Genomic DNA, 14,630 nt, shown 5'->3' with positions numbered 1-14,630 from the left:
ACGCACGCACACACACACACACACACAGGGAGGCTAACCATCAAAAGGTTAAAAGTTGCCCTGATTGGTCCAGAAGACTCTATGCTGGGGGAGGGAAGAGGAATACAGACAACAGGTGAAGTGTTGTTGAAAGTGAAAAGGGAGTCTATAAATCCGTAGACAGTTACATTTCACACAGCCCCAGTCCAAATGTAGCTGCTCGTTTTACGTCTGTTTGGGGACAGAAAATACCTGCATCCCAAATGGCACCCTATCCCCTATATAGTGCACTTCTTTTGACCCGGGCCCATAGGAAACAGGGTGCCATTTGGGATGAACTCCGTTCTATGTGTGTGGCTGTTGCTGTGTGGCAGGCTGTTATCTCTCTCAACAAGGTGTGGGTTGAGAAGAAGCCCATATATTTTGTTGTAGCAGGTGAGCTAATTAAACAATGTTCCTACTCAAATATATAGAATAAAACAATAATGAACCATTCTTCAAGTTTTTGGACAAGTTTGATGGAGCTCAGCCAACAGAGAGTAGCAGTAGTCTAGATGGGCGATGCCTGAATTAGGACAAGTGCCTGAATTAGGACAAGTGCCTGAATGAGGACCTGCGCCACTTCCTGTGTGAGGTCATACTCTATGGATGTTGTAGAGCAGGAACCTGCAGGAGTCACTGTGTTGATGTTTTCAGAGAAGGACAGGGTGTTGTCCAGGGTCACGCCAAGGTTCTTTGCCCATCTGGGAGGCGAACACAGTGGCGTTGAGCACTTTAACTTCCCTTCTGCTGATTTCCTGTCCTTACTGCTCCAAGGTCCCTATTTTACAGATATAAAGGACCTCTGAAGAGAGCAGACGCCCACCCATCATTTCTGTGCCTTGTGAATAAGCCTGAGTCCACTCACACTCACTGGGTGGTATTGGCAGACTGTACAGTCCTATTCCACACAGAGAGAGAAAGGCCTGCTGTGTAAAAGACGACAGCTGAAGACTTGATCTGTTGTCATCAAGTGCCATCTATTGGTGGAGAGGAGAATGATTCGATCAGGACCTGGTTGGTTCAGTGTGGAAAACTGCTGCAGTGCAACAGGGCTTTATAGTCCATTCTCTCAGTAGACCCACAGACGCAGCATCTACAATGATACAGACAACATGATGTGTTGCTGGTTATAAGCATGTGCTGTAAGATCCTTAGGACATTTAAAGGGGTCATGTTCACACTCACACGCAGACACACATACACAACACTCTCGTCTCTTCTCTCTGCTGTCAATCACATTGTACTTGTCTTGTATGTTCACATACATCCTCTATCTCTCTCTATCTCTCTCTATCTCTCTCACTCCCTCTCTCTCTCTCTCTCTCTCTCTCTCTCTCTCTCTCTCTCTCTCTCTCTCTCTCTCTCCTCTCTCTCTCCTCTCTCTACATTTACATTTTACATTTAAGTCATTTAGCAGACGCTCTTATCCAGAGCGACTTACAAATTGGTGAATTCACCTTCTGACATCCAGTGGAACAGCCACTTTACAATAGTGCATCTAAATCATTAAGGGGGGGTGGTGAGAAGGATTACTTATCCTATCCTAGGTATTCCTTGAAGAGGTGGGGTTTCAGGTGTCTCTCCTCTCTCTCTCTCTCTCTCTCTCTCTCTCTCTCTCTCTCTCTCTCTCTCTCTCTATCTCTCTCATCCCCTCTCCCTCTCGCTCACTCTCTCTCTCTTTCTCTCTATCTCTCTCCTCTATCTCTCTCACTCTCTCTCCTCTCTCTATCTCTCACTCACTCTCTCACTCTCTCACTCTCTCTCTCTCCTGCTCTCTCTCTCACTCTCTCTCTCTGTTCTCATCCAGGGGTGAAGGGTGACTCTGGCGTCCCAGGAGACAAAGGAGATCAAGGTGATCCGGTATGTAACACACACACAGCACACACCCTTCCAACACATTATTGTGGTGACATTTAAAGTGGCTGTCATTAACCGTGAACTCTAACCTTTGACCTGGCCTTCTCCCTCAGGGTCAGCCAGGTGGAGACGGGGCCTCTGGGATGAAAGGACAGAAGGTGAGTCACATCAATGGTGTTTGTGTGTGTGTGTGTGTGTGTGTGTGTGTGTGTGTGTGTGTGTGTGTGTGTGTGTGTGTGTGTGTGTGTGTGTGTGTGTGTGTGTGTGTGTGTGTGTGTGTGTGTGTGTGTGTGTGAGAGTGTGTGTGTGAGCTCCAGTCTGATTACCCCTGATCTATTTATCTTTCCTGCATTCATTTATGTCTAAATCTGGCTGCAAATTAACTCTCTTATAATGATATTTCATCATTGTTAATTGTCACACACACACACACACCATGTGACTCACCTTCTGTTCTTTCATCTCGGAAGCGTCCTTGTTTAACCCACTACAGTATATCAGTCTACCAACCCCACTAACCCAATCAACTGAAACCGGTTGTCATTAAGTAGATGTAAATAGTGTTTGAATGAATGCTACTGTTGGTTATGACTGAATCAATGTGCGAGGAGGCAGGAGCAGATGTTACAGCAGCTTCAGTGATGGGGGAGATTTCACAATCCTCTGTAAACCAGGGCTTCTGGATTCTCCCTAAAGAATAGATCAATATCATCCTGAGGTTTTAAGCATGTCTGTACAGTATGACATCATGTGGTTTCTCTATGCTCTCTGTGTATTCTCTTATCAGGGGGAGGAAGGCCTGAGAGGACCACCAGGACCGGTGAGGAGCACATTGTTGTGGCGTTAATGTTTCCTGTGACTGTTTATAACTGAGACATAAAGTCATATTATCTAAGAGACTGTTTTACAGTTCTGTACTGTAGTTTATTTTGGAGTTATTGGAGAGAGGAGTAACTGAGGGGCGTGAACAAGACTAGCCAGGACTCTACAGTCGGTGTTGGTCCAGTGCATTATCCCTGCTCCACATTCACAATGTTTGGGCTACATGTTTTTCAGATCTGAGAGTACCTGCAATCCATGCTCTGTCTCCTCTGATCTCTCAAAGACAATCCTGAATCTACACGTACATTACCTGACTATGTAATTGTAATGGGCCATACCTTTACTGGTGCGTGTCAACACGGTATAGAAAAAGGCTAGTATGTGACCCCAATGGACAGGTAGACCTTTGGTAGACGATCCAGACAGGTAATAGTAGTGAGAACAACAGACTATTCCCAGACTCCTCTGAGATCTGTCCTTCATAATTCAACTCCTTGTTTCTTGTTTAGCCGCGGATCCAAGTGGCACCGAGCCAACGTCACATCATCGCACGCTAAACAAATATTCCCTCTACACTAATGAACTCCTTCTCCTACTACTACTTTATATCACTCTGTCTGCCTCCCAAATGGCACCCCATTCCCTACGCAGTGACTACTTTTGTGTCATGCATGCTCTGACTACTGATGTCTTTCACTGAATGTGTCCCAAATGGTTCCCTATGGACCCTGGTCTAAAGAGGTGCACTAAATAGGCAATAGGGTGCCATTTAATATGAATCCCTTATCTCAACTGGAGTCAGGTCCACTTGTTCTTAAACGTTTCATTTACAATTTAACAGTGGCAGGTAATGAGTCCCACTTAATGGCCATAAAGCCTTTTCTTGCCTTGCAATTATTTGTGTAAGAAGTTCTATCAGAACCACTTAATCGGACTCAATTAACTGGACTGGATTACATTTTGAAATAGATTTTTAAGATTGAAGCGATAAGGGAGCAAAATGATTTAAAATGATGTTGCTATTTTAGGCCTACAGTTCTCTGAGGTTTGGTTGGAACACCCAAAGTCCAGTATGTGATCATGTGCTGATGTCTCCGGCTGGGGCAGCCAGCTACTTCTAATTATCAAATACATTCAGTCAATCAATTAATCATGTGGCTTCCAAACCGTTTCTAAATGCCAAATCAACCATGCCAATTGTCGAATGCCAAATCTCACTTAAATAGGGGGCTCCCGAGTGGCACAGCGGTCTAAGGCACCGCATCTCAGTATGCAAGGGGTCACAAAAGTCCCTGGTTCAATTCCAGGCTGTATCACAACCGGCCGTGATTGAGAGTCCCATAGGGTGGTGCACAGTTGGCCCAGCGTTTGGTCTTAGCTGACTTAGTTAAATGGAGGTTGTATGAAACAAATACAACTAAATGAGCATTTATCTGTCCACTTCCTAGTAACAGATAACGGGTGAATCCCTAATGGCACCAGGTCAATGGTAGTGTGCTAGATAGGGAATAGGGTGCCATAGGGCTCTGGTCAATAGTAGTGTGCTATATAGGGAATAGGGTGCCATAGGGTTCTGGTCAATAGTAGTGTGCTATATAGGGAATAGGGTACCATAGGGCTCTGGTCAATGGTAGTGCACTCTGGTCAATAGTAGTGTGTTATATAGGGAATAGGGTACCATAGGGCTCTGGTCAATGGTAGTGCACTATATAGGGAATAGGGTGCCATTTGAGACACAGTGGGATCATTTCTGCCGTAAAGTGTTTAATTCCATGACTCCGCAGAAACCAGGGTTCAGACCATTACCCTCCTTCCTGTTCAATAGTGCAGAGGAGGAACCAGCAGGCGGGGTTATAGGCATGCGTGACCCCCCATGACCCACAGACAGCCCACACGTGGCCCTTGACCAGACTCTGACTGAAGGCTACAGATATAAGAGACAAGATTAGAACAAATTGCTTCAGGAGGCAGACTGATATTTGGAACTTGAAGCACTGAAAGGCTGATTTCCACACTGAACTTGTTATACAACATCACAGGAAAGATAAGGACATGGTTTTACTGCATGGCCCTCCATGACCCACACGTAGCCCTTGACCAGGCAGACACAGAATAATAGGCTAAGCTATGAACAAGAGCAGAAGGCTAAAAGATTAGAACAAATTGACAAACTTGTAAATAGATATTTATGGCAGTCTGAGATGTTGAAATGAAAGCCAAAACTACCACTAAAATAATCCGGCTCGACCAGACAGACACAGAAGAACAGGAAGACAAGGAACAGGGTTGGAATAAATTGACATACTTGTTCAATAGAATAATATATAATATATTATATATATTTTTGCTAGCTTTTAGAGGCAGTCTAACACCGTACCCAAACCGCCATCGTGCACAAATTGATTTTGTCTCCCCACATCAAACGCTATCACAACACGCAGGTTGAAATATCAAAACAAACTCTGAACCAATTATATTAATTTGGGGACAGGTCAAAAAGCATTAAACATTTATAACAACGTTGAGTTGTTATTTTACCTGAAATGCACAAGGTCCTTTACTCCGAACATTAATCGACACATAAAACAGTGAACCGAATCGTTTCTAGTCACCTCACCTCCTTCCAGGCTTTTTCTTTTTTGGACTTTATATGGTGATTGGCATCTAAAACTATTACCATGACGACGACCGACCTCAGTTCGTCTTTCAATCACCCACGTGGGTATAACCAATGAGGAGATGGCACATGGGTATCTGCATCTATTAACCAATGAGGAGATAGGAGAGGCAGGACTTGCAGCGCGTTCTGCGCCACAAATAGAAGCAACTTCTATTTTAGCGCCTGGCAACGCAGACGCTCGTTGGCGCGCGTGAGCAGTGTGGGTGCGATGGTTGAATAACATGTATGTGTACATTTATTTGGCAACGCGAGCGGTGTGGTCACCATGTCAGATGTTGAACTTGAAGCTACCAAAAACACATGTTCACATAATTGCAGGTTTCTAGGCTGCAATTGTGGTACAAAATCATTGGAAAGCTCAGGACATCATTTTACAGCTTGAAAAGTCGACTTTCCGTTACTGTGGGAATGCGTCCCAGATGGCAACCTATTCCCTATATAGTGCACTACTTTTGACCAGAGCCCAATGGGCACTATAAAGGGAAGAGGAAGCCATTTGGGATACACCCTTGACCTTTAACGATCCATACCCTCGCTGGAGGACTGCTCCACAGGGGGGCTTTGTATCCCCACAACAATGATTGGTCGATTCCGGGACTGACTCTCAAAATACATCCCGAATGGCACTACTTTTGACCAGATCCCTATGGTACTATTTACCCCCACTTTAATAGAGAATAGGTGCCATTTGGGGCGTACAGGCAGAGGGGCTAGTCTAGTGGAAGAGGGTCTAGTGACCCGAAAACACCCCTTCCCTCCGTTTCTCTCTTAAAAGGCTTCTTTAGTTTGATTTTGACAACCCCGACTGCCGAGCCGAGTGCCGGGCCGAGTGCCGGGCCGAGTGCCGGGCCGAGTGCCGGGCCGAGTGCCGGGCCGAGTGCCGGGCCGAGTGCCGGGCCGAGTGCCGGGCCGAGTGCCGGGCCGAGCCGAGTGCCGAGCCGAGTGCATTCAATAAGGGAGGTTAGGTGGCACGTCTTACCTACCGAATAAGTGACAATGAAGAAGACAGCTCATCTTCTATCTTCTATTTTGTCTGTCCTTTCCATCCAGGAAATGACAGCTCATGGACTGAGACATCTGTCTGGCTCTGTGAGTAGAAACATCCGACCTAGTTACCTTTACCTTCAGTTCAGTCATAACGGCAGTCGTACTCTGACTGCTAACTCAATCTTTTGTGTTACCTTGATGAAAGTTATTTTATATCAAATGTTCCGCATTTCAAAATGACCTTATTTCTATTTTATTTTAGGAGGCTGAATCAGGAGACAAGGGCCAGAAAGGAGAAATGGGGGATCCAGTAAGGATAGGATATGTACCAACCTGCTCACAGTGTTCATACGATTTGTCTATAATTAACAAGTGTAAAAGAAAACCGCTCCCCCTTGTCCATTTAATCCATTTCATTATTCATCCGCTAAACTGATCCTAGATCAGCACTCCTACTCTGAGATGCTTCATGAGGATGGGTCCAGATCAGAGGAAGACTAATATATTGATGTTCACGGCACCAAGAAACAGTTTGACTCTGTGTCAAATCAAATCAAATATTATTTGTCTCATGCGCCGAATACAACAGGCCTTACCTTTAGTCCCAGGGTCTTTAGCTTAATGATGAGCTTTGAGGACATTATGGTTTTGTGTGCACTATGTAGGGAATAGGCTGCCATTTAGGATACATCCAAAACATATATGAAAGAGCTGTTGGCAAATATAAAAAAAGGATACAAAGTTCAAAGGAGGTCAATCTTTATCGTGCCACACATCAAAATTAGACTTCAACAATAGTTACATGGTAGAATGAATGTCATAGACTTCAACAATAGTTACAGGGTTTAGAATGAATGTCATAGACTTCAACAATAGTTACATGGTTTAGAATGAATGTCATAGACTTCAACAATAGTTACAGGGTTTAGAATGAATGTCATAGACTTCAACAATAGTTACAGGGTTTAGAATGAATGTCATAGACTTCAACAATAGTTACAGGGTTTAGAATGAATGTCATAGACTTCAACAATAGTTACAGGGTTTAGAATGAATGTCATAGACTTCAACAATAGTTACAGGGTTTAGAATGAATGTCATAGACTTCAACAATAGTTACAGGGTTTAGAATGAATGTCATAGACTTCAACAATAGTTACAGGGTTTAGAATGAATGTCATAGACTTCAACAATAGTTACAGGGTTTAGAATGAATGTCATAGACTTCAACAATAGTTACAGGGTTTAGAATGAATGTCATAGACTTCAAATAGTTAATAGTTACAGGGTTTAGAATGAATGTCATAGACTTCAACAATAGTTACAGGGTTTAGAATGAATGTCATAGACTTCAACAATAGTTACAGGGTTTAGAATGAATGTCATAGACTTCAACAATAGTTACAGGGTTTAGAATGAATGTCATAGACTTCAACAATAGTTACAGGGTTTAGAATGAATGTCATAGACTTCAACAATAGTTACAGGGTTTAGAATGAATGTCATAGACTTCAACAATAGTTACAGGGTTTAGAATGAATGTCATAGACTTCAACAATAGTTACAGGGTTTAGAATGAATGTCATAGACTTCAACAATAGTTACAGGGTTTAGAATGAATGTCATAGACTTCAACAATAGTTACAGGGTTTAGAATGAATGTCATAGACTTCAACAATAGTTACAGGGTTTAGAATGAATGTCATAGACTTCAACAATAGTTACAGGGTTTAGAATGAATGTCATAGACTTCAACAATAGTTACAGGGTTTAGAATGAATGTCATAGACTTCAACAATAGTTACAGGGTTTAGAATGAATGTCATAGACTTCAACAATAGTTACAGGGTTTAGAATGAATGTCATAGACTTCAACAATAGTTACAGGGTTTAGAATGAATGTCATAGACTTCAACAATAGTTACAGGGTTTAGAATGAATGTCATAGACTTCAACAATAGTTACAGGGTTTAGAATGAATGTCATAGACTTCAACAATAGTTACAGGGTTTAGAATGAATGTCATAGACTTCAACAATAGTTACAGGGTTTAGAATGAATGTCATAGACTTCAACAATAGTTACAGGTTTAGAATGAATGTCATAGACTTCAACAATAGTTACAGGGTTTAGAATGAATGTCATAGACTTCAACAATAGTTACAGGGTTTAGAATGAATGTCATAGACTTCAACAATAGTTACAGGGTTTAGAATGAATGTCATAGACTTCAACCATAGTTACAGGGTTTAGAATGAATGTCATAGACTTCAACAATAGTTACAGGGTTTAGAATGAATGTCATAGACTTCAACCATAGTTACAGGGTTTAAAATGAATGTCATAGACTTCAACAATAGTTACAGGGTTTAGAATGAATGTCATAGACTTCAACAATAGTTACAGGGTTTAGAATGAATGTCATAGACTTCAACAATAGTTACAGGGTTTAGAATGAATGTCATAGACTTCAACAATAGTTACAGGGTTTAGAATGAATGCCATTCAGAAACAAGACTTCAACAATAGCTACATGGTTTGGAACTAGTGTGCAGTGGTGGAACAAGGACCCCATTTTCATTCTTGAGTAAAAGTAAAGATGCCTTAATAGAATAAAAGTCACCCAGTAAAATACTACTTGAGTAAAAATCTAGAAGTGTTTGGTTTTAGACATACTTAAGTATCAAAAGTAAAAGTACAAGTATAAATCATTTCAAATTCCTTATGTGAATCAAACCAGAGAGCACGATGTTCATGTTTTTTTAATTTACAAATAACCAGGCTCACACTCCAACATTAAAACATAATTAGCAAACCATTTGTGTTGAATTATTCTGCCAGATCAGAGGCAGTAGGGATGACCGGAGATGTTCTCTTGATAAGTGTTGAATTGGACCATTTTCCTGTCCTGCCATGCATTCAAAATGTAACCTGTACATTTGGGTGACATGGAAAATATATCAAGTAAAAAGTAAATAATTTTCTTTAGGAATATGGTGAGGTAAAAGTTGTCAAAAATATAAATAGTAAAGTACAGATGCCCCCCAAAAACTACTTAAGTAGTACTTTACACCAGCGCTATTGTCAAATCAAATCAAATCAAATTTATTTATATAGCCCTTCGTACATCAGCTGATATCTCAAAGTGCTGTACAGAAACCCAGCCTAAAACCCCAAACAGCAAGCAATGCAGGTGTAGAAGTACGGTGGTTAGAAAAAACTCCCTAGAAAGGCCAAAACCTAGAAAGAAACCTAGAGAGGAACCAGGCTATGTGGGGTGGCCAGTCCTCTTCTGGCTGTGCCGGGTAGAGATTATAACAGAACATGGCCAAGATGTTCAAATGTTCATAAATGACCAGCATGGTCCAATAATAATAAGGCAGAACAGTTGAAACTGGAGCAGCAGTTGTGCGTCTCTTGTGTAAAGACATTGGATTTACAGGATGAGGATAATGCTTTATATGATCCTTTTCTTCAGGGACAAAGAGGACTCCAAGGACCTCATGGTTTCAAGGTAACCAGTTCAGTCTACGTATTCAGATGAAGGACAAGCATTACATACACTTTAAAGGCCTCGTCTACACTGATCTGAGTACTATATGACCTTTGACATTGGGTTTGGTTATCTACACTGATCTAAAGACTGTATAACCTTTGACATTGGGTTTGGTTATCTACACTGATCTAAAGACTGTAAAACCTTTGACATTGGGTTTGGTTATCTACACTGATCTGAGTACTATAGGACCTTTGACATTGGGTTTGGTTATCTACACTGATCTGAGTACTATAGGACCTTTGACATTGGGTTTGGTTATCTACACTGATCTGAGTACTATAGGACCTTTGACATTGGGGCGGTAGCCTAGTGGTTAGAGCATTGGACTAGCAGCTGAAAGGTTGCAAGTTCAAGTCCCCTAGCTGACAAGGTACAAATCTGTCATTCTGCCCCTGAACAGGCAGTTAACCCACTGTTCCTAGGCCGTCATTGAAGATAATAATTTGTTCTTAACTGACTTGCCTAGTTAAATAAAGTACATAATGATATACTTGATACTGTATATGAGCAGCCTGGAATTGAATAGGTTCACAGTACACAAAGAAATTATATTTGAGGAATAAAAAGTGATGTGTATTACAGTGTGTTTCGAGACTAAATAGAAACTGGGAGTTCTATAAAGTCAGGTTGAATTGCTTTGTTTGGTAGGTTTTCTTTCCTGAAGCCAGACGCTAAATAGATTTTCTCAGGGTCTCACTTATTAATACATGTCCTGGAGTAATTGTAGAGAAAAACAAATCTAACTTTAAATGGTCTCTCTCTCTCTTTTTCTTCTTTCCCTTCCCGCCTCTCCCTCCTTTCATTACTGATTTAAAGGGAAGCTTAGGACTACCAGGTCCAAAGGGAGAGCCCGGCTCAGAGGTAAACACCCGATAGATAATCAAACTATCACCAGAGAACAAAGAGTCTCTATCACCAGAGAACAAAGACTCTATCACCAGAGAACAAAGACTCTCTATCACCAGAGAACAAAGAGTCTCTATCACCAGAGAACAAAGAGTCTCTATCACCAGAGAACAAAGACTCTCTATCGCCAGAGAACAAAGAGTCTCTATCACCAGAGAACAAAGAGTCTCTATCACCAGAAAACAAAGAGTCTTTATCACCAGAGAACAAAGAATCTCTATCACCCAACAACACAAGCTGTATGATCCTCTGCCATTGTACTTATTGGTACAATAGTATGAGACTGTTCGGATTGACACAGGAAACAGAATTTATTACATTGTGTACCAAGTACTCAGATACCCTAGATCACCTTTAGTGCACCTGTAGTTGGTTTAGGTTCTAGTTCAGGTTCCCTGAGCAGCTAGTGGTAATGCAACTCACCCCAGGAACTAGAACTAGGTCTATATGGCATGACAAGTGCTTAATTACCTCATGTCAAACGTTTGAGCAATTTATATTGGTCTACAGAGAGAAATGACTATCTTAAACTCTATGGACTCTTGGAAGACAAGCCCTTGGGGATTAAAATCCTGATAAAATTCTTATCAACCAGTACGACTAATCAAACGTTTGAGGCTGGGCCACCTGTTGACTGTAAGTGGAAGTGGGTCGTTCAATGTAACTACTGTAGAACACTTGAATAGCTCCTGTTTTCCTCTACTGCCCTCTGATACCTAAAGGGGATGGTCAAGCTCCCAAACCAGACAGATTGCTGCAATTCTCACAGCAGGTCAAACACCAAAAGATTGCTGCAATCTTCTTTCTTCCCCTACAGTTTGTCCCCTACAGTCTGGTATTTGGGAAATGGTTCTTTGGTCTTTTCAATTCTTGATATTTACCCATTTGATTCATGACAGATATAACTTCTAAATGCCTTTTGAGCTTGACACAACTGTCGAATCCCAGACTATACATTTAAAATAAAATAAAACTGCCGGATGTCCTGAAGGATATTCTACAAAGTAGGATCAAGGAGTTAGCCAGTAAATATTTTTTAAGAAAGGTATGCTTGAAATGGGCTTGGTCTAATTGACTGAACAACCAAAAACACATATACGTTTAGCTTTCTTTATGAACCAGAAAATCATCAGTTATTTCTGGTTATTTATCAAACTTAGCTGCTTAACTAATTAAAGCTACTTTGTAGTATATCCCTCTGGTGTCTAGTGGCTAGCTACAGTCAACACAGTTCCAACACCTCCGAGATGTCTTCTTCTGAGCATCCAACTTTCAACCCCTTTGGCGACCAGAAAGGCCTCCAGAACAACATGTCTTTATTAGGGTGTACAGTTGGCAGCTCAGGAATACAACTCTCTGATTGCTGGGGCTGCCTGCAGTTAGCCAGACAGGCAGGTCCCCATGGGCCAGGCTGTGATTACTAGAAGAAGGGATATTAGACTCTAACACTTCTCTGTTTTCCAGGGCAAAGAAGGTCCTCGTGGACTCATCGGACTCCCAGGGATTGCAGGAGAGACGGTGAGGAAAAGACATGTTACTTAAAATACATGTGTTAAGTACCATGTGAACCAGGGGTGTGGTCAATTCTGTTTCAATTATGGAAGATATATTTCGTTCCTGAGTTGAAATGGAATTGGTTCCTGAGTTGAAATGGAATTGGTTCCTGAGTTGAAATGGAATTGGTTCCTGAGTTGAAATGGAATTGGTTCCTGAGTTGAAATGGAATTGGTTCCTGAGTTGAAATGGAATTGGTTCCTGAGTTGAAATGGAATTGGTTCCTGAGTTGAAATGGAATTGGTTCCTGAGTTGAAATGGAATTGACCCCACCCCTCCTGAAAGAACAATCTCATCTTCCTCCTTCTCTCATGTCTCCCTGGTCCACTGTTCCCCCAACTACACCTACCAAAGGACAATAAGGAAACACATAGATAAACCGCTGAGGCGGGACGGAGAGAAAGTAAGAGAGAGAAGAAGAGAGCTGATGAAGGCAAGGGGGGTGGCGCAAAGTCTCGAAATGTTACACAGACGACCTATAATTCAATTTGAGAATGAATTAGTGGGTAGAGGCAGATCGGAGCGTTTTACGTTATGAGGGAGCGGAGGCAGGCATGGACCCCAATCTGTTGCTGCACCTGCTGTACCTATAATGAGTATCTGTCTTTATTCAGAAGCAGGAGAGGGAAAGAGAGGCATTTCATCCTGGAAAAAGGAAAGGATGGTGAAACATGGTGGGCCGCTGATGCGGAGAGGAGGAGAGAGATAAATGTATCTGTATGGTAATGGGAGTGTGTGTGTGTGTGTGTGTGTGTGTGTGTGTGTGTGTGTGTGTGTGTGTGTGTGTGTGTGTGTGTGTGTGTGTGTGTGTGAAGACCTGGTTGACAGATGTGTCTCTGTTCTGTCCTCCGTTTCTAGGGATCGCCGGGGGACCAGGGAATACCTGGTAGAGACGGTCTGAAAGGAAACAAGGTAGAGCTTCAAATCAAGTCTTACACCTTTAAGAACAGACCTGCAGGCAGACATTAGACAGATGTTTCACCATCACCGTAGAGGATGATGCACGACTATCAGATTGGATAGCCACTACGTTCCTGTTTTAAGGAAGTGATCTTGGGGTATAGCCTATATTAAGTGGTTCTACTGGGGTATAGTCTACTGGGGTATAGCCTATATTAAGTGGTTCTACTGGGGTATAGTCTACTGGGGTATAGCCTATATTAAGTGGTTCTACTGGGGTATAGCCTATATTAAGTGGTTCTACTGGGGTATAGCCTATATTAAGTGGTTCTACTGGGTTATAGCCTATATTAAGTGGTTCTACTGGGGTATAGTCTGTATTAAGTGGTCATACTGGGGTATAGCCTATATTAAGTGGTTCTACTGGGGTATAGCCTGTATTAAGTGGTTCTACTGGGGTATAGTCTGTATTAAGTGGTTCTACTGGGGTATAGTCTGTATTAAGTGGTTCTACTGGGGTATAGTCTGTATTAAGTGGTTCTACTGGGGTATAGTCTGTATTAAGTGGTTCTACTGGGGTATAGCCTGTATTAAGTGGTTCTACTGGGGTATAGTCTGTATTAAGTGGTTCTACTGGGGTATAGTCTGTATTAAGTGGTCATACTGGGGTATAGCCTGTATTAAGTGGTTCTACTGGGGTATAGTCTATTAAGTGGTTCTACTGGGGTATAGTCTGTATTAAGTGGTCATACTGGGGTATAGTCTGTATTAAGTGGTCATACTGGGGTATAGTCTGTATTAAGTGGTTCTACTGGGGTATAGTCCTGTAGACTGTGCATGGTGAGCTCAGCTCTATCGTGGCCTATACACACACACCCATCTCTGACAAGGCTGCATGCTACAGACAGACACAAGTGGTTAGGCATCTCTTACAAGGCTGTATGCTACAGTTTATAAAATACTGCCGGGTCTGTTTCCTCCACGCACACAAACACGCTGTGGACTAATGAAAAAAATACAATAATATTGTTTTGCGGTGTAATTTCCTAATTAACCCCTGTTGTTGTGTGAAATGATTCCAGTAGGGTGACAGATATCCTCAGCTTTAGCCTCTGACTCCCCCCCCCCCCTACCTCCCCCACTGTGTGTGTCATTCATAGTGAAGTGGGGTGACAGGTATCCTCAGCTTTAGCCTCTGACTCCCCACCTTCCATAGTGAAGTGGGGTGACAGATCCCTCCCTGACCCCCCCTTCCCCCCCCCACTGTGTGTGTCATTCATAGTGAAGTGGGGTGACAGATATCCTCAGCTTTAGCCTCTGACTCCCCCCCCTACCTCCCCCTCC

At 42.3% G+C, this 14,630-nt stretch overlaps 1 protein-coding gene across 1 annotated transcript in view; it reads left to right on the top strand.

Annotated features, from left to right (window-relative positions):
* The first annotated feature begins 623 nt into the window (after positions 1-623).
* LOC135538386 (collagen alpha-1(XIX) chain-like) overlaps positions 624-14,630 on the top strand; it is a 92,236-nt gene continuing 78,229 nt past the window's right edge. Inside the window, exons 1-10 of the mRNA XM_064964292.1 lie at positions 624-795; positions 1,829-1,881; positions 1,992-2,036; positions 2,666-2,698; positions 6,431-6,469; positions 6,630-6,677; positions 9,846-9,881; positions 10,743-10,787; positions 12,297-12,350; positions 13,245-13,298. Coding sequence (XP_064820364.1) covers positions 624-795; positions 1,829-1,881; positions 1,992-2,036; positions 2,666-2,698; positions 6,431-6,469; positions 6,630-6,677; positions 9,846-9,881; positions 10,743-10,787; positions 12,297-12,350; positions 13,245-13,298 — 579 coding nt within the window. The remainder of the gene's footprint in view (positions 796-1,828; positions 1,882-1,991; positions 2,037-2,665; positions 2,699-6,430; positions 6,470-6,629; positions 6,678-9,845; positions 9,882-10,742; positions 10,788-12,296; positions 12,351-13,244; positions 13,299-14,630) is intronic.

Source organism: Oncorhynchus masou, unplaced genomic scaffold (genome assembly GCF_036934945.1).
Source record: "Oncorhynchus masou masou isolate Uvic2021 unplaced genomic scaffold, UVic_Omas_1.1 unplaced_scaffold_950, whole genome shotgun sequence".
NCBI classification, from domain to species: domain Eukaryota; kingdom Metazoa; phylum Chordata; class Actinopteri; order Salmoniformes; family Salmonidae; genus Oncorhynchus; species Oncorhynchus masou.
This window is presented reverse-complemented; position numbering and strand designations above follow the sequence as displayed.